Below are 20,866 nucleotides of genomic sequence, written 5' to 3' on the forward strand. Positions count from 1 at the left end.
TTTTAAACTTTATGGACTATATATATATCCAAACTAAATTCAGTTTCAAATACAAACCTTCCAAGTTTAAAAAAGAGAGCACATATGTTAGGTTTAGAATTTAAACAGTTCGGTTTAAATTTTAAATGCAGACATTTTCATAATTAAGAATAAAAAATAAAAAGGTCTGGTGGGGATTGAACCCGGACAGCCTTGGTAGCAACCAATTGTATCACGCATCTTTGCACACTCAGCTACAGCCACGCATGTAATTGTGCTTTCATATGTTGAGTTTGAATCAACACTACATTTTCTATTTCGGTTTAGATTTTAAACCAAATTTTCTATATATGAAACCTATAAACTAGAATTGCAACATTTTAATTTGATTTTTAAACCAAGAACTTTTCGGACTAAAATTTAAACCAGAATATATTAAAAATTGCTTAAATCTATTGACTGGTTTAAAAAGTAGATTATAAAAGACTAAAAAAGGCAGTAGTCCCAGCGCGGTTTAAAAATCAAACCCAAATTTTTGACCGTGTAGTTATCGAGACCTATGTACGTATCAGGGTTGTTGCATTCGCCTTCGCAACCGCGGAACTTCCGCATTATTTTTAACATTCGCATTCGCAATAATTAATGCGGAGCTTTTGCGAATGCGAATGTTGTGCGAATGCATCGATAAAACGTATATATGGCAAACAAAATGATAAATTGTAGCCAATATTTTTGTCTGTAGTCGTGGGAGTATTTGCGTAACAAAACTGGTCAAATATCATATAATCAACTTTGATCAAAATGTCTTTAAACATATTATTTATTAAGCTACATAACCGAGTTTTCAATGGACAGTCATACAAATTCCCACTTCTACTTGACCTTTGGCGTACGTCAAAGAGAACATAGTCCTTTAAATAATTTTTTTTTCTGTGCTTTAAATACCTGCATTGGTTTCTTTCTTTATTATGATTTTTTTGAATCAATCTAAAAAAAAGTCTAGACACAAAAGAAGAAAGTGTGCACTGTTATTCTTAACCATATGTTCGTGATTTGCTTTTGATGTTACATATATTCGTATATTTAATTTCACTGGGGCTCTTTGGGGAATTTATTTTTTATCAAAAATTTTAAAATCAGTAATTTTGTTTACTTGTCGGGCAATATTTTTTTCGTAGTTGGATATACGTTGGATCCTTGGCTAAAAACTTCTGTGGTAAAACTCTCCCTTCTTTGCTATTTAAAGTCAAAGAGTAAGCTTCTTCAATATGGATTTCCAACAGAAATGATCAACGCTTGGCTATAAAGAGAATCGATGCTCAATTATTAAAAAGCTATAGGTCGGACCTTTAATAAGATAAGAATTACTTAACTGTCTGAGATTCAAATGCTTTTAAAAAACGGGGTCCTTTTTAAAAAAAATAACAATATTCTGATCCGATTCTGCTGGCAGCCACGACTTTGAAAACATAATTTTGTTCAAAATTTGCATTCCTGGAAAATAACATTTTATTTTCCATATACACCTATTTAGCTCGCTATAAGCACAAATTTTTCAAACCAGTCGCAGAAGAAAGTATTAAAAATGAATTGCAAAAACTGAAATCGAAAAACACTGATGAAGTTACAGACGCCCAAATTCTTAAACAGACCAAAAAGTGAGAATGAATAATTCTTTTTAAAAAGCTTTAGAAAAACCTGACATATGTATCTGGTTTGACTTGTAAGCACTGTTTAAACAACGATCTCGCCATATCCTAGATTCTAATTTTTTCTTAAAAATACTTAACATCCGCATCCGCGGATGTTAGCTGTTAGATATTCGCACCCGCATTCGAATCCGCGGATGTCGAAAATTCCACATTCGCAACATCCCTAGTACGTATGTATGTAAGAGCATATCGCACGTATTAAAGACAAAGCCAGAAAATTGTATGTGTAAATGTTAAATAACTAGTAATTTTTAGAAAAAAAAACCGACTTCAACTCCCATATAAAAAAAAAATATATATATATATCTCATGATCCGCTGATCGGATCTTAACCAGATTAGGATGGGACCACCTCTGAGACACTACCTTTCCGATGCAAAAAGAATTATCGAAATCGGTTGACGTGGTCCAAAGTTATGCGGTAACATACATCAAAAAAAAAAAAAAAAAATAAAATAAAATAAATATTCCGACGAACTGATAACCTCCTCCTTTTTTGGAAGTCGGTTAAAAAGAAAAACGTTTGTGCGTATAAGAAGAATTTAGTTCGATGTATAGGCTGTGTATGTATGTATGTATCTGTATTATTCGAGTTTGATGGCTCCACCAAAGAAAGTGAGCAAAAGTAATAAATGGAGAAGAATAGTGGAATCTGATATTTGTAAAGCTCTTCCATATGGTTGGACAATACAGACCTCACTGGAAAAGAACATGCACATGGCTGATATTCTGGAGAGCGACGAGATTGCACATGAAAGAAATTCAACAGTTAAGGGTTTAAATACCCTAAATTAAATACGATGCCTTTAATTGATCATCGAGAAGCTCGCGAGTATAACGAGTTTTTCGATACACGAGAATCTTGTGAGTAAGCGATCCTCGCGAGAATTGCTTTTCGAACAATCTCGGGAAATCGAAGGCTCTAATAAAAGTAAAGTAAATATGTGATTGAACGCGCAAGTATTTAAATATTTCTGATTTCCGGAATAGCAGCTATAACTTCTACCAAAATGTAAATTAATATTGTTTTTCCACAAAATCGTCATTAAAAAAACCGCCCTCAAGCTCAATAAAATTGCTGAATTTTTGTTTTTTTAATAAGTTTTGCTTTGAGTAATAGATAAGTGGGTAGCAAATTTGGTTGTTGTTCTTTTCAATTTGGTTGTTTTTTCTTCAGATTCTGGTTGGTTATTTTTATTATAAGTTGAAACCGTGATTAAAGTATGTAATTACATATATCGTCGTTTAAAGTACAAAACCGCGTATCGTCATTCTGCAAAACCGCGTAACTGACATTGGCTGCCGAAAATTGGATTTGCTCACACAAGCTAAAATAACTGATGCAACCTCACATACGCGGTTTTGCATTTTGTTGATACGCGGTTTTTTACTTTAAACGACGATATACAATGTTTGTACGTATATATACATATGTATGTAATCACTTAACCGCAATTGCTATCTTTTTGTATTTTCCACGGCTGTTCTTGACTGTGATTGCAGCATTTATGTGCCACCACAACACATTTTTGGTTTATCAGTCTATGAGGAATGCGACACTAGAACGATGGGAGAAAGTCACGCACGTTTCGATCGGATTCGCTTTGGCCGTAGCTGCCCTCTTCGGTATTGCTGGATACTCTACATTTCGTGCACTATCCCAGGGTAAGTATTAGGGATGTTATATTTTTCGATTTTTACGATCCCGGGATTTTCGGGTTGTCGTTGGTTCAATCCCGGAATTTCGGGATTTAGATATTTATTATTTTTAAACAACTTTACATGAAAAAATGAATCAATATGGTTTGAGAAGTTCTCCCACCATGTAATAAATAATTAGTAAATGGGTTTGGAACGCACTTTCTTATTTTAAGTGAAAATTAAATTATAAGTAACAAAACGAAAGACAGTAATTAAATTTACATGCATTAAATAATACTTTTGCGTGTACATATATAAGTCAAGAAATTTATTTTCTGGTTGAAAGTTCATAATACTAATGGCAGAAATAAAAGAAGCGCTTTAAACGGACCAGATTTGTCCATACACATTCCTTTTGTTTATTCAAAAATTACATTTTTTTATAAAAGTCTTACTCATATTACATCTAATTAACTGCATATAAATGGGCATTTCTTTGACCTCAAGATTTTTTTAAGGCTTTCTAATTTCAAAGATATGATGAGTTTCAAAACTTATTTAAAAAATTCAAGGCAATGTAAATCAAAAATATGGGCACCAAATGAAAGAATTTTTGGGGTTCACAAGGACGAATAGAAATTTAAAATGGCCCTTTAATCTGTTTTATTTTTTAAGCTAGTAAAGTTAGTCCTTAGCATATAATTTTTTCAAAAATAAAAATTGCAAAATTTCAAGCATATTCAAGGATAAAATTATAAAAGGGTATTTTCAATACCTACCCGTCCCTTCAGCACCAAGAAATGTAATCTGTTTTAACTCTACAAAATCTTCTCTTTGATTTAATACCCACACAGGTTTTTTCAGTACATTGCACTGAAATTTTTTGAATTACTCACATCTTTTAAATTCAGAGAGAAAAATTAAGAGCCCGATTTTACTACATTTGGCCCTTGGTTTCGGGAATATATTGATTTTTTTCTGTGCGAAATTGCCTCTCGCAAGGTATTATATATCAAATGAAACACCTCTTTGAGGTAAAATTTTCGAGTGACGAAAGCTGAACTAGAAACATAAAATTTATGACATAAATTTCGTGACGAAAATTATACGCATTTTTTAACTGCCTTGGAAACGTAGGGAAAATCTTTTTTATTCATACAAATCGGTGCAAAAGTTCTGTTTTTTATTTTGTGTTTCTAGCAGTAAACGGAATTTCGCAACGAATAAATAAAATAAAATTATAGTTTAAAAAACTATAATTTCCATTCGTATGTAACTTGAGAATAGAAATCGCTGCATCTATTAGGCGCATCAATATTACATATTTACATCCCGAGCTAATAAACGGGATGCCGTCCGTTTCAAAGGCAGTTAAAAAATTCGTATAATTTTCGTCACGAATTTGATATCATAAATTTTGTGTTTCTAAATAGTTCAGCTTTCTTCACTCGAAAATTTTACCTCAAAGAGGTGTTTTATTTGATATCAATTATTTTGGGGTAGCAAATTTAAATCGACGAAATATCATAACAATAATCTAAATGCTTTACTTTTCTCAAATAAATTGCTAAAAATATTATCTAAATCTAAATTATGTATTCAAATCGAGGTGTCCATTGACCAATTCTGAATATTCCCGAGGATTTCATTTCTCGCGGATTTAAATTTTCTCTATAATAAAGTCCTCCTATTCGAAACTGCCAGGGGCCAACCTTTTCCCCGAAAATTTGGGAGCAGGAAATTCGAATTTTCGAAGAGCTGTTTGGCAGTTATTTTGACAGCTCAACCACCGCCATTTAATTTGCGCGTTTTACACATAAAAGTGTGTTTCACATAAAAGAGTATTTCAGATTAAAGTTGTTAATAAATTAGTGCGCGGAAATTTCAAATCTGTGTTTTAAATTAAAGCTCAATCTTTTAACTACACGGGTAAGTTGAAAGATTTTAATTAATATCGCGCGTTTTCTTGTAATAACCCGAAATAAGTGGGCAAATAGGATAAGAGTACCCTTTGCTAAGTCCAGTTGCCACTGTGAATTTTGGAAGTCACATTATTAAAAAACTAGTGCTCCGGAAATTTAAATATAAGTGCTAAATTAAAACTTGGTCTTTTAACTACACATGTGAGTTGAAATATTTTGATTTCAATCGCGCGTTTTCATGTAATAAACCAAAATAACCTAGCTTCATTTGGCTTATTAAGGTTTCTACCTGTTTCTAATTTGTTATTTTGGACCTACAATTAAAGGTTTAAACGTTTTATTACACCAAATTTCCTTTAAATTGTAGTTAACTTACATTTTTGTAGCAGTTCCCTTTTAAAATACCGGTGAAAATTCTCCCAGAATAACGAAATCAATTCTACTCCTTTTTGATACTTGATACTTTTTTCCCGAAATACATTTTCCCTTTTTCGAAGATCGTTTAGAATAGGAGAATAGGGAAAAGAGGAAAACTCGTCAGGGAATTTTTATTCATGATAGGAGGAAAGAGAAATTAGGAAAAAGGGAGTTTATATTCAGAATCGGGCTGTTAATTTTTCGAATACGGAATAAAGCGAAAAAGAATGATCATATCCTTTGTATTCGAAAAAATTACACAGTAGGGAGGCAAAAATATCACAGCTAAACGGCCAAATACTTAATCTTAATTTTGGCCTCTAGATTACGATGGTGTTTTCAGAAAATCCGTATCACGTCAAAATTTTTAGATATTTAGGGATAAGTTTTAGAGTTCTGAAAGTGAATTTTTCGTCGTTTAAAAGACTGTGTTCAGGTTTTGAATTTTTTTCTGGGCAAAGGTTTTGATAACTGATCTTACTTAACTGGGATCTTTTAAATTTAATGGCGTCCTCCGTTTATCCAGATTGGCTCTAGTTTTCGAGATAACGGAGCTTGAAAATCTGCTTAAATTTTGGGTTTTTTGTTAATAATTACCTCAGTTTTAAAGTTATTTTACTAAAATTTTTCAAGTGACTGTATTTTGATATTCATCCCGATTCTGAATAGAAACTCCCTAGGAATGTTTCCTCATTTCTCTTTCCTCCTATCATAAATAAAAATTCCCTGAGGATTTTTTCTCTCTTCCCTATTCTCCTATTCTAAACGATCTTTGAAAAAGGGAATATGTATTTCGGGAAAAAAGTTGGTATTACGAATGTCAAAAAGGAGGAGAATTGATTTCGTTATTCTGAGAGAATTTTCACCGGTATTTTAAAAAGGAACTGCTACAAAAAGGTAAGTTAATTACAATTTAAAGGAAATTTGGTGTAATAAAACGTTTAAACATTTAATTTTAGGTCCAAAACAACAAATGAGAAACAGGTAGAAACCTTAATAAGCCAAATGAAGCTAGGTTATTTTGGTTTATTACATGATGAAAATGCGCCATTGAAATCAAAATATTTCGACTTACATGTGTAGTTAAAAGACTACATTTTAATTTAGCACTAATATTTAAATTTCCGCAGCGCTAGTTTATTAATAATGCGGCTTCCAAAATTCAAAATTTACAGTGGAAACTAGGCCTAGCAAACTGTAGCCTTTGGTATTTGCACACTTATTTTGGTTTAGTACATGGAAATGCGCGATTGAAATCAAAATATTTCAACTCGCATGTGTAGTTAAAAGACTAAGTTTTAATTTTGCACTAATATTTAGATATCCGGAGGACTAGTTTATTAATAATGTGGCTTCCAAAATTCACAGTGGCAACTGGACTTATCAAAGGGTACTCTTATCCTATTTGCCCACTTATTTCGGGTTATTACAAGAAAACGCGTGATCTAAATTCAAATCTTTCAACTTACCCGTATAGTTAAAAGATTAAGCTTTAATTTAAAAAAAGATATGAAATTTCCGCGCACTAATTTATTAACAACTTTAATCTGAAATACTCTTTTATGTGAAACACACTTTTATGTGTAAAACACGCAAATTAAATGGCGGGAGTTGAGCTGTCAAAATAACTCTCAAACAGCTCTTCGAAAGTTCGAATTTCCTGCTCCCAAATTTTCGGGGAAAACGCTGCCCCCTGGCAGTTTCGAATAGGAGGATTTTATTCTCAAGAAAAGTAAAATCCGCGAGATATGAAATCCTCGGGAATATTCAGAATTGGGCTGATTACCTTAGCTATTTCTGAAAATCATGGAAATTGGTTCACTATAACATATAGCTCCCATAGAACTTATTGTTCAGATATGTGGTTGTGCGTTACAACTCATATTTTATTTCCTAATATTTTTTATATTAGTTTATATACTATTTGGACCTAAATTTGGGTTCTCTTCAATCACGTTTGCATATTTTGCTAGTTTCTATTGCTCGAATAATTTTTTTAATATCCTTTTCCTCCTGCGATCGACCAGCAAAAGTCCGCCAACATTGAGTTCAATCGTTTTCCAGTGAATCGGTCCTCAAAACACATAATGGATTGGTGAAATCTCTCTCCTACCTCGTCGGTTTCTGTTGAAAGCTGTTGATCGTAAAAGTCAAAGTGACTGTGTAGCATGTGGATTTTAAGCGACATGTGCACACCAAAGGCGTCAAAAGATTCCATCAAGTTCGCAATAAAAATAGCATATTCTGGTGAACGATTTTTACACAGAACGTGTTTAATTAAAGAACGAACTGCATCCCATGCAACGGCTGCTGTGCCATCAAGAATTTCCAAGAAGCCTTGATCCTTCATTAATCTTCTGATGTCCGGCCCATTAAGCACACCCGAAATAAAAATTATGGGGTTCTTAAAGCAAGATAGAGTTATTTATTTATTTATTTATTTATTTATTTATTTAATTATAAGTCTTTGGAATACAATCCTTACAGACTATGTACTTAACTAATTTATAGATTACAAACTAATTTTGTGCATAAATCAAACCACTTATAAGGCAGAATTAAGCATCGAGAAAAAAGCATCACTTTGCATCGAAAAATCCAAGGTGATAGCATCACTTAGTGAATTAAACTCTCGTAAAGCACGATTAACAGGAGCATTACAAGCGTAATGCGTTTTCGTATTAACCCCATAGAACGGACACACATTGCGAAGATGCCGTTGAGGAACATTAAACCGAATCCTTTCTAATAAGTATGGACAGTCAATTAGGCCCTTGATAATTTTGAAGGAAAAGGACAAAGAGAGTATAGATCTTCGACTCTCCAAGGATTTGAGATTTATCAGCATAAGACGAGCAGCATAAGGTGGTATGGGCTCCACAAAATTTAACGACCAAAGAGCATACTTAAGAAAGCGTTTTTGTACTCTCTCCAGTCTATTTATAGCTGTCATAGTACTAGGTCGCCAAATAGAGACAGCATATTCTAAGTGAGACCTGACAAAAGAAGTATAGAGAACTTTAAAAGTATATGGGTCACAAAATTTTGCGGTATTGCGCCTAACAAAACCCAGCATTGAGTACGATTTAGAGGTTACGTGGCTAATATGACTGTTGAAAGAAAACTTGCTATCAAATATAACCCCAAGGTCCTTAATCTCACTAAGACATTGAAGTTCACAATTTGATATACTGTATTTTGAGCGAAGAATATTAGATGACTTAGAATGTCACGTGAAAGCATTTAGATGCATTTAAGGACAGATGAGACTTATGACACCACAGATGTAACTTGGAAATGTCATCTTGTAATTTCATTGCATCATCAGGCGTCTTAATAATTGAGAACAATTTTAGGTCATCAGCGTACAGGAGACATTTAGCAAATGTAAAGAAATTACTGATGTCATTAATAAAAAGATTAAATAATAATGGACCTAGTATACTCCCCTGTGGTACCCCTGAAGAGGCAATAAAGGGAATAGAGGATACCCCATCCACAGTGACAAGGGATCCCAGTTTATAAATTAAGACTCGATGAGAGACCCTATCAAAGGCTTTTGAAAAGTCAGTATAGATACAATCAACCTGCGAGCCAGCCGAAAAGGACTCAATGCAATACTCACTGAAGACAGCAAGGTTAGAAATCGTCGACCTCTCCGCAACGAAACCATGCTGATAGGGAGAAATAAGGGATTTAACCGCAAAGCTCAACTTAGCATTGACTGCATGTTCAAAAATTTTGGAGACAGTGGTCAGTTTGGAAATGGGCCTGTAGTTACGCACATCATTTTTGTTGCCATTTTTGAAGACAGGCGTAATAGACGTAACCTTCCAATCGTCAATAAAGATCCCAGACGAGAGTGATTTGTTGAAAATAAGTTGAAGAGGAAAAACCAGGGCCGGACAATTTTTGAATAAGATGGGGGAAAATCCGTCTAAATCTGTTTGAGAAGAAGATTTGAGAACGTTAACAGCTCTAATAATATCCTCAGTAGAAAGATGTAGAGCTCCGAAATTTAAGGCAGAGATCAGACTATTCGATAAATCAAGCGGCAGACTACTATCGTCCACAGAAAAATTCGATGTAAAAAAATCGGCAAATAAGTTAGCTGCCTCATCCGGAGTTTTCGCCGAGTGATCATCAAGGAAAACTCCGGTAGGCACACTAGCGGAACACTTTTTGTCCTTAAGATATTTCCAAAAACTTTTGGGATTCGATTTAATGTTCCCCGTCATATTTTGCGCATATACTCGGAATAAAGAGTTTTATTCAAAATATTAAAATCCTTTAAGTATAGCTTATATTTACTGAAGAAGAAGTTATTCTTACTCTTATGAAATTTTTGTAAGAATTTGTTTTTAAGATTCTTGAGTTTATTTAATTCTTTAGTGTACCAAGGTAATTTATAGGCTCTTTTAACCCGCAGGGGGATCCACATTGGGTATATACGATCGACTTGAAAGCGGAAAAGCTGACAGATGTATCAAGCCCACCAAGTAGCTCCTCCCAATTTATTTCAAGTAAAATATCATTAAGACTTACAAAGTCACACGAAGAATAATTAAAGATTGGTCTACTCACAGTAGTAACCGGAGGAAAATGATAAAATCTAAACTCGACAACAAGTGGTAGATGATGTCTGTCCTTAGAAGTAACTGGATTCAGGCACTCACTAACTTCACAACAAAAATTGTCACTTATAAATATAAGATCCAGTAGCCTATTTAGAGAATTAAAATAATTATTAATTTGAATTAAGTTAAGACTAAGTACATTATCGATGAAATACAATTCTTGACTTGAGTTGACATTATTTGGCGTGAGACCGTAATTATTAGAAATGCTAGCTGACCAATTAATATTAGGTAGGTTAAAATCGCCGAGCACGCAGAGGTGATGCTCCTTAACGTTGTTTAAGACTAATGAAGCAATGTTATCTGTGTGGGCCTTGTATAATTCGAAAGAGCTGCCCGGGGGCACGTACGACGCAAGAAGATACGAAGAGTCTTGCGGTGTGGAACCGTTAACACAAACACAAAGCTGATCCAGTAAAGAATCACCATTCGGAAGTGTGACCAAAGACGCTTGCAGTTGACGCTTAATGGCAATAAGAACACCACCTCCTCGAAGGCAGCCAGTTTTTTCAGCATCACGATCTTTACGAAATACATTGAACAGATTTGAGTTGAAGAATTCACCATCAAAAAAATTCTCATTCAACCATGTTTCGACGAAAACAAAGATGTCGTAATTCATTTCAGACTTGGTTCTCATACCAGATAAATTCTGAAAGTAAATTTTCAGCTCTCTATTACTTTGTATGTGCAGTCGGGTACTACTTGCTACGTCCGTAATAGCTTTCGTCGACCCTTCCGAAAATTCAGAAAAGGCTTAACGGTAACATTTGTTGGCCAGATATCCGGGCATAGTCATTTTTCATAACAGGACTCAGGGACTCCTAATTTAAAATTAATCCTATTCAGGGATTGAGCTGAGACATCTTTTTTAATTAGTTTAGAGCATGAGATTAGAGTTCTGTCTAAATCAATTTGTTTAGCTACATAATATTTAATGTCATCCTCAGATACGGATGGAGAAAAAGAGGCCAAATGAAGCAATTTGTAGCGGTCAGCGACAATTAGATCAGTATTATCACTAGTACCTCTTATGCGAATATTATTATTATTGTTATGCCGTTTATGCGACACCTTTACCCATTGTGCATTGCCAGTCACATTATTCGTCACATCAGTAGGCATATGAGAGGAAGCAGCTGCGTCAGATGCTGGCGCCGCAGTCACTGCAGTCGTAGAAGTAGTAGTAGTAGTAGCAGTACCACAGGCATTCTTATTGCTGTTTTTTCTAGCCCGTTTATTCGATACCTTCACCCACTGAGCATTATCTGTGTCATTGTCAGTGCCAAAAACAGGTAAAGGATGAGAAGCAGAAGCTTCGGATACTGGCGCCGCAGTCACTGTAGCCGTAGTTGAAGCAGCGCAAGCATTAGCTTTATCTTTCAGCGCACAAGCATTAGCATCAGCCGTAGAAGAAGATGGGAGAGCAAAAACTGAGATAACATCAGTTATTGCCGACGTCACAGTGCACGACGCTGTTGATTGCATTGGGCAACCCAATGTTGTTATTGTGGGAATATTATTAGAGTCGGTGCTCATGTTTGATGAAATAATATGAGCATAGGAAAGTGCGCCAACGAAAGATGGAGCAGAGGAAGCACAAGTTGACATTGAATTAACTGGCATCGAAGAGTAATTAGTTTCACTGTTTACTCTTAGCTTATCAAAAGCAGCATTGAAAGAAACTCGCAGACTCTTTACTTCAGAGGTTAGCGCAGCAATAATTTTATCTTTATCGGCAAGTTTACTTTGAATGGATTGAAGGGCCGAATTTATTTTTGTCGATTCCAGCACCAGGTTATTATTAACTTCATTTAGCGCACTCACCGACTTTAACACACTAGCATTTTCTGTTTGAAGAGATGCTATTAGATTAAACAGAGAATTTATTGTTTGCTGGCTCACGGCATTAATAAGAGAATTATCACTATGCTTCGTAGAATCTCCAGACTTCGGAGAATTAGAAGAGGAAGAACTAGTGATGACGATTGACGTTTTCTCCTTTGTAATAGGTGGAGGAGGTGAACGGAGGGAAGTCCGACGCAGAATAGTGCAAGCTTCACAAAAAAAAACACTGACCAGCACTTAGCAAAAATTCGACATCAGCCGGACGAATACCAACACAAGTGGTGTGGAAGAGATCATTGCACTTTGCACACTGCACTTTCTGCTCTTTAGGAAGATTTCTATCAACCTTTTGATCGCACACACAAGGCATTATTGTTTTTTGCATATGCGTGAAAAACTTTGTAATTATGTATTGATTTTATTTAAATTATCGATCAGTCACAAAAACAAGAGACACTATCCCAAAATTATAAGTAGGTAATAATCCACTACTTCAAAAGTCACTTGAGAAAAAAGTCACATTCTCACTAATATTTAATAAATTATTAATTTATAGAGAGAAGTAGGAATGCAGATAAAACACGTCCGAACAACATAATAAAATATATGAGCGAAAATATCCCACCCAAAATTGGACGGTCAAGATATTTTCGCACAAATCACTTTATTCGGTTTACAACCACTTGAGAGATTTTCACTCATATACAATCAAAAACTACCTTCACGGATTTTTTTCAACGGAAAGTTTTGGAAAGGCATTATTTTTCAAATATAGGAATGCAGTTTCGTTGACTCTAACCAACTGTTTGATGTAATTCTTAACAACACCAAGTTTGATATGTAAATCGGGAAGCATGATTTTATTAAGCGCTATCAAGGGCTCGTGAACTATATTGAATTGACCAATCGATTGTACCTTTCTTTTTGGCTAATCACATTTAGTATAGTGATTGCATTTGGCTCTACTATCCCAATGACAGAACAAACAACAGTATTTAGTGTTTGCTAATTTAGCACTTGCATGCCTGATAGTAGTGAGAGAACTTTAAAATCACAGTTCACGCGCCACCTGTGCTCTTCGCACTTGATGTAATCTAAGATTAATTGCATTGTTTCGTATGATTCCTTTATTCCAACCGCATACAAGATGGGATTTCTTGCTACTACCGCGATAGAGCAAGACTGCTTTCAAACTTCACTTTGATGCGTCAATGAAGAGACGCCATTGTTCGGGTTTATAGTCAGTAATTCCCATTTCATTCATCAAACTTGCAACATCAATGCAATAAGCCTGAGTGTCATCTTCCGATAACTTGATTTGGAACTTGTAATGCATGACTATGTGCAACAGGTAAATCAGCGCTCGGTACACCTTTGTAGACGACACAAGACAGATCTATTGAATTAAATATTTATGAGTATATGTACGTACATATATATGCATATATTGATGGCTGAATGGAAGATCGACCTATCTCAGCTGCCGATTTAAAAACGCCCTATCTCAGCACATTTTCAATGTATTTTGAGATAGGGCATTCTTCAACAAAATTCTGAGATAGGATGTTTTTCAATAAAATTCTGAAATAGTGCGTTCTTGAATCTAATTCTGAAGTAGGGTGTGGTTGAAAAGTTTTCTGAGATAGGGCGTTTTCGAACTGGCTGCCGAGATAGGTAGATCTTCCACTCAGCCATGGATATACAAATATTAAGTTTATTTGTTCTTTACTCATACACTCAGCGGTTAAGGTGAGGGCAAACTATACATAATTTCGTGGTTTTATTTAAATTTACTTACTTTTTCGATTGAAACCAAATGTATTGTTGGTGCATGCATAACAATTTTCAGCTTCGTGTTTTCCGGGATTTTTCCAAATCATTGGTAAACCGAATGGTAACGAAAATCGTTTTTTTGTTCACCAAAAATTCATCGCACTAATGCCCGAAATACATCTGAATTCGGGAGAGACTAATTTACGCTGGTCTGATTTCAAAACGAATTTACCACAAACGAAACAAAACTTGCTTAATTTATTGCAAGGCTTTTTAATTTTTTCATCTTTAGGAGTTTCCGAAGACAATGATATGATGAATACAAGTTTTTCACAAAATTTTCGATTCACTTATGTGAAATAGACGCGGTATAGACCGCCGCCTATTAGAATTACTCAGTCACTTTGACTTTAAAGAACAACAGCTTTCACAGTACAAAAAAGGTATAAAAAAGCCATTCCTACAACAGAAACTGCAAAAATATGCCAGAGTGGGATTGAAAAGAACCCAAATTCAGGTCTATTATAAAAAAATATTACGAAATAAAATATGAGTTGTAACGCAAATCCACATATCTGAATAATCAGTTGTATAGGAGCTATATGTTATAGTGAACCGATTTCCATGATTTTCAGAAATAGCTAAGGCAATATCAAAATACAGTCACGTGCAAAATTTTAGTAAAATAACCTTAAACCTGAGGTAATTATTAACAAAAACCTAAAATTTAAGCAGATTTTCAAGCACCGTTATCTCGAAAACTAGTGCCAATCTGGAAAAACGGAGGAAGCCATTGAATTTAAAAGATCCTAGTTAAGTGAGATCATTTATCAAAACCTTTGCCCAGAAAAAAAATCAAAACCTGAACACAGTATTTTAAACGACGAAAAATTCACTTTCAGAACTTTAAAACTTCCCCCCTAAATATCTCAAAATTTTGACGTGATACGGATTTTATGAAAACGCCATCGTAATCTAGAGGCCAAAACTAATTTTACGTGTTTGGCCGTTTAGCTGTGATATTTCAAAACCTTAAAATTTGCCTACAGGGTTATGAGACATGATAAAAACTTATCAACTTGGTACCAACTTTGGATACAATAAACAAATGTATTCGTTGATAGTCTCGTAGTTTATTTTTGTTAAGATTTCTACCGGGTGTGGGGCACACACATGTGCTTTTTTTAAGAAGTTTTACTTCTATTACGTGTACGGTATTGCAATCGTGCTATTAAACGAATGCTTGTTTCTCAAGTAGTTTTGCTCAGAGGCAATTTATACATATGTATATAAGTAGTAGCGGCACATTGGGTGAACTAAATGCATTCATACATACATATTTATGTACAACTGCAGGTAATATTGTACGCTTCTTCCCAGGTAGGTGCGGGTGATAAACCCATGTAGCATAGTTAAATACTGTGTACATACCTGCGATTAAAATAGGGATAAATGTTACAATTCCGGCATGTGACTGAAAAAACTCTAAAATACACAGAAATTGTGGTTTCCAAGCCATGTACGAAGTGATTAGTACAGCTGCATCCTTCAACTTGTCAACTCGCGGGAAATTCCCCGATTTGCAGGGATTTTCGGTTTAAGTGGCAATCGGGGAATGGCTACTTTTTCCGGGGAACTGGGTATGTTATTTTTATATCTTAAAGTAACCAAATTAGACGGATATGTTAACCATTTGACACTTTTTGGAGCGACATTTTTTCAATTTGAATCGCAATATCTCCACAACAAGACTTTTCCCAGATATAAGCTATACACCAGATGAAAGCCTAGGGCTACGTTTGTTGAAACTTAGAATAAAATCGGCTGACTAGTTTTTGAGAAAATGCCCGAAATGTATATTGTCAGCAGGCCGATTTTTAGTTTTCAGGCGATAACGTTATAACATATTTATATTTTATAAACACAAAAGATAGCGTTAGATAGCTTGTTTGAAAACCCTTCTACTGATATCCACTCCAATGGTATGGAATGAGCAGTGCGACCTCAGTGGTAGTTTGAAAAATTGCCTTTCTTCGAATTTCAGGCAGCAGCCACGCCCACAAAAGGATACGAATCAAAACATCCTGGAACAAAACCTTCTTAGTTTTTTTTTGTACTTTATTTCCTGAAAGTTTGAAAAAATATTAAATGAAGGTACGTACAGACGCCACATACATACCAAAGCATCTCGTAGTGGAGACACGAACCAAAACATAGAGGTAAATCTATATCTTTCCAACTAGTGGCCGGAACTTAATATATAAGGTATCGTTTGAAGGGTATTGGCCTATAGAATAACACTAAATATGTTGGGTTCACCCACATGTTCCCTTAAAACGGCAAAAGCAAAAAAAAAAGTTTTTTGTTTCGCAACACTTTAGCCAAATTTTTAAGAATCCGGTTAATCGTTTATGAAGCTTGAATACATTTTCTGGACGCACTCTGCAAGACCTTTCCAACGATATCTCAAACATGTCGATTGGACGTCTGGATAAACACTTCCAAATCTCGTGTATATATAAGCGAGTCATTTCAGCATGCTACTGTGGCTGCTTTCGTCACTCGCGCGCACTGCCGTGCGCTCATTATAAAATTGTTTAATTAAATTGCAAAATATATGATTTATAAAAACAATTAATAGCGAAAATGTTAAGAAACAGCGTTTTTTGTGAAAGTATTAGCAAATTTGTCGGCCGCTGTGGTGTAGTGGTAAGCAGTGCGCGCTTCCACTCCGCAGCACCTGGGTTCAAACCCTGGTCAAAGCAACATCGCAAAAATTATAGAAAAAAGGTTTTTTCTTAACAGCGGTCGTCCCACGGCAGGCAATGCCATGAAAAACAGCTTCTCATAAAAATATAATCGCCGTTCGGAGTCGGCGTAAAACTGTAGGTCCCTCCGCGTTGTGTGACAACATCAAGGCGCACGCCACAAATCGGAGCAGAAGCTTGGCCAAACACTAACATATGTGTAAGCGCCAATCTATTATTATTATTAGCAAATTTCAGTGCATCTAAAGATTCTGACGCGTTGTTTACTTCTACTTGAGAATTGTCAAAATCGGCAAATCCCAAATAGCAGTTTCTGTAACGTGCCACATTTGTTCCCTACATCCTGATGTGATAAAAACAAAAGCTGGCAACGCTCCGCAAGGTTACAAAAAAATGTATGCTCGAAAAATATCTTGATATGGAGGAACCGCTTTACACTGTCTAGGAAAAAAAGTTCACAAAACTCAACGTGATTTTTAGCAACTTCAATCTTGAACTTTATTATACTAAAATCATTTTGTTCTTAGAGTCTAATTAAAAGGTTTGCAATTGAAGGGAAGCCTTGCAGAATTTTTTTTTTAATTTTTGTACAAAGTTTTATCCAAAACCTGAGATCTACCTCATTTTTTTGAAATCTACCACACTTTTTTCCAGATTCAGCCACACTGAATTTTTTTGTAGTCCGATCACTGGCTACCACCAGTAATTGATACGCCTTGATTTTCTGCTTATTGCAAAGTAATCTGGGTTTTAATCGATTCATTCCGATATACCACCTTCGAAGTGTTGAAGGAATATTTGATCACGTAATGTGCGTTTGCGCCGCTGTGTATTTTATACCCGGTTGTTCTTAGCTCGATTGGAGCATCTTGTGTTATAGCATTCATGAGCAGTGCTGCCAATTTAGCCTTTTTGAGGCTAGATCTAGCTTTTTTCTTTGTCGTTTAGCTTCGAAATTTAGGATTTAGCTTCGTGGCTTTCTTCTAGCCCTTTCTTATTTTCAAACTAGCATTTTTTTAAGGACAATCTTCCACAATATTTGTAGTAGCAATAAATTATTGCTCCGGTTCAGTTTTACTTGACGAAATGTTAGGCGAATATCGCCCACCGCCATCGCTCCCTCCGACGAAATTTACTCAGCGAACCCGTTCTGTTTATACTATAACAGTTTTTTCAGGAGCTCTCAAGTGTCCCTATAAAACCATTTCTTATTTCATAGAACTCCGCACCCCAGCACCCCACGGGAATGACGTCAAGCACTATATCGTGAGGGAGAATGGTAGTTAGTGGCCGCTGCTATGCCGTAGCCAGTCAAGCGTCCTTAGCCCCTTCACCGCCTCTGCTGCTTTATAGCATAGCTTCCACGAGTGACTCAGGCGTGAAACTCTCGCCAGATATGTTGCGAAGTTTGCATCTGGTACTGACAAATCGCATACACTCAAAAAAGACGTCTTCTATTACATCTCCTCCGCAGTAGTCGCATATGGGTTCTGGTTCGTGATCGAATCGCTGAAGGTATGCTTTGAAGCACCCATGTCTAGTTAAACAGTTTGTCACGTAGAAATCGATTTCGCCGTTTAGTCTGCTTCATTTGCGTGTATATACGGTTAGCTCTTCACTATGCGCGCTCTAATTGAAACATTCACGATTGTAATCGTATTGTAATATATGTATGAAGATATTTGATGGTACAAATATACTACTACTTTGCTTTGAAGGACTATGGTTTTTCAGAACTTAAAAAAGAGTTCCCTTTATTATTAAAGTGGTTATATTAGAAAAATTTCACGAATTTCATGATCGCAAGTACTTTTATTGTCGATGTATTGACATTTTTGTTGGTCGGTGGTGCATTTGTATCACCTTTTTGTACATCAGAGTTAATGAAATGTTGAAAAGGCTGGCCTTTTTAACCTTTCATTTTGGACCATTTAGCTTTTTTTAACTTTTTTATTTGGCCGATCTAGCTTCTTTTATTTTGAGGTCCTGGCAACACAGTTCATGAGCAAGCGTCCCAGCGCCAGGTGTCCCGGTACGCAAGCTCTGTGTATATTTCCAACACTTTTATGCAGCGCAACATAAGAACAAACTCTTGCACTTTTTCACACCAGCTCTTGGATTGTAAGCAGTGTTGCTAGAAAAAAATTTCGTTTGGAGCTGAAACGGTCGAAACAAAGAGCCAAAAAGAGCTAAACACTAGTAATAATAGCTAAAATGAGGAGCTAATTTTTTTTACTTGAGCATTCATTGACGTAAAGTTGTTTTTACATTTTCCGCAATTTTAATAAAAGCAACGAATTTATAAATTTAAGTGCTGAAAAAACGTATAAAACCAAAATAAGGGGAACATATGTATTAAGAATTTATTTATGTGGCAGTTATAACACGTATATGACACTAGACAATGAACTAAAAACACTTTACAAACTGTTAAAATTTGCAATTTCAGATATTTGAATTGACCATGAAAACTTGGGTTACGAATCATTTTTTCGCAACATTTTTCTGAAAAGTTGCGAATGTTGAGAAAAAGGATTTTCTTCTAATTAATTTTTTAATTCTTTAACCTAGATCCAATCGTTTTTGAAAGAGTGTGTATTTTCCCGTGCATATAAATGTACGTTTTTCCACTACATTTCAAAATTTATAATTTTATCAACGTTTTGGTTTTCCTTTTCTACCGTGGCCGCCTCAAAAAGAGTACACTGTCTGAACTTATTGGAGCTCGAATTAGTGGTCGCAAGCTATCGATAGTGGACACCATCGATAGTTGATGATCGTTTTTTGGGTCACTATCGATTGTGCCGATAGTCATTTTTTCCGATAGCCATCGATAGTCTCGATAGTGCGCTGCCGTCGATAGTCTCGATAGTGTGGCTGATTATTTTTTTTATATTTGAATGCATCGAAAAGACATGTAAAAATTACGTTTGAAGGTTGTATGAATTCATCTATTTAAATAATAAATAATTTAATAAATTGCAGGTTTCAAGTTGCTAAAGAATTTCGTTGATTTTTTGTAAATTTTGTGCTAAAAATATCACGCATTTTCTTCTATATAAAAACGATAGAAGAAAATGCGTGACTGTTTATTATACTAAAATTTGATGGACTATAAAATTTAATACCAAACAACAACACAAACACACAAATATACAACACAAAAGTATGTTAATAATGTTTTATGTAAAGAATATAGAATTACTATAACGAAGATATTTTGGGTTTTGCTCTTTTTCCGCCACTTTCTTCTTCACTTTCGGAGGAACACAAGCATTCTACATTTGCATTGTTTTCTGTAAAAGTCATTACATACATATAATGAAACACATACAATATAAACATATCTATAACAAACACGTTACCTTTTGTGAGTTAGATATTTGTCCATATTTCGTTACACTATCCGCACGAGCATTATAAAAATATTCACATAAATGCGTTTCAAGATAGATATGGTATATAAAAATCATACATAGATATGGCAATTCCTCGATAGTATCCAACTTCAAATATGGTCGATAGTGGTCGCCATCGATAATTGCGACTGTGATGTCCCATCGATACTATCGATAGTTTTCCACCACTAGCTCGAATTACTGTCCGGCATAGTTTGTGTGCTCCCGCGTACATTGCGGAAACAATTGACTTACTTGCCCATTTTCCATTTGCTTGCGCGCAGTGGAATGGAACTTTTCTAAGTATTAATCGAAATAGAATAGCATGAAGATAAATTTTAGTCAACACTTCTACAAGGAAATTATAGATTTTTAATCACAGCGTATGGCAGTGCGCGCGAGTGACGAAAATAGCCACAGTAGCATGCTGAAATGACTCACTTATATATACACGAGATTTGATTTTTTAACTGCCTTTGAAACGTACGGCAAATCTTTTATTTATTCGGAACGTTGCGAAATTCCGTATACTGCTAGAAACACAAAATAAACAAGTAAGAAAGTCTAAGTTTCGGGCGGAGCCGAACATTAAATACCCGGCGCAAGTATTAAATATATGTTTTCCTCCTTTCCGAAAGCTACCGCTACATGATAAGCCGGGGTGTATACATTTTAAGTAAATTAGCGTCCTTAAATTTCGAAATATTGAAATTTCAAGCATTTCTGAAATTTACCGTTATATGAAAAGCGGCCTCAATTTTAGTCCGATTT

At 35.1% G+C, this 20,866-nt stretch overlaps 1 protein-coding gene across 2 annotated transcripts in view; it reads left to right on the top strand.

The window, feature by feature from the left end:
* The window catches only part of LOC108356428 (putative sodium-coupled neutral amino acid transporter 11), a 373,427-nt gene that overhangs the window by 256,868 nt on the left and 95,693 nt on the right, over window positions 1-20,866 (top strand). For both annotated transcript variants that reach the window (XM_017607541.1, XM_017607548.1), the window contains one exon: window positions 3,195-3,356. In XM_017607541.1, coding sequence (XP_017463030.1) covers window positions 3,195-3,356 — 162 coding nt within the window. The remainder of the gene's footprint in view (window positions 1-3,194; window positions 3,357-20,866) is intronic.

The sequence above is a fragment of the Rhagoletis zephyria genome, unplaced genomic scaffold, assembly GCF_001687245.7.
Source record: "Rhagoletis zephyria isolate East Lansing unplaced genomic scaffold, Rhagoletis_zephyria_1.1 Rzeph_scaffold_00172, whole genome shotgun sequence".
In the NCBI taxonomy this organism is placed as follows: domain Eukaryota; kingdom Metazoa; phylum Arthropoda; class Insecta; order Diptera; family Tephritidae; genus Rhagoletis; species Rhagoletis zephyria.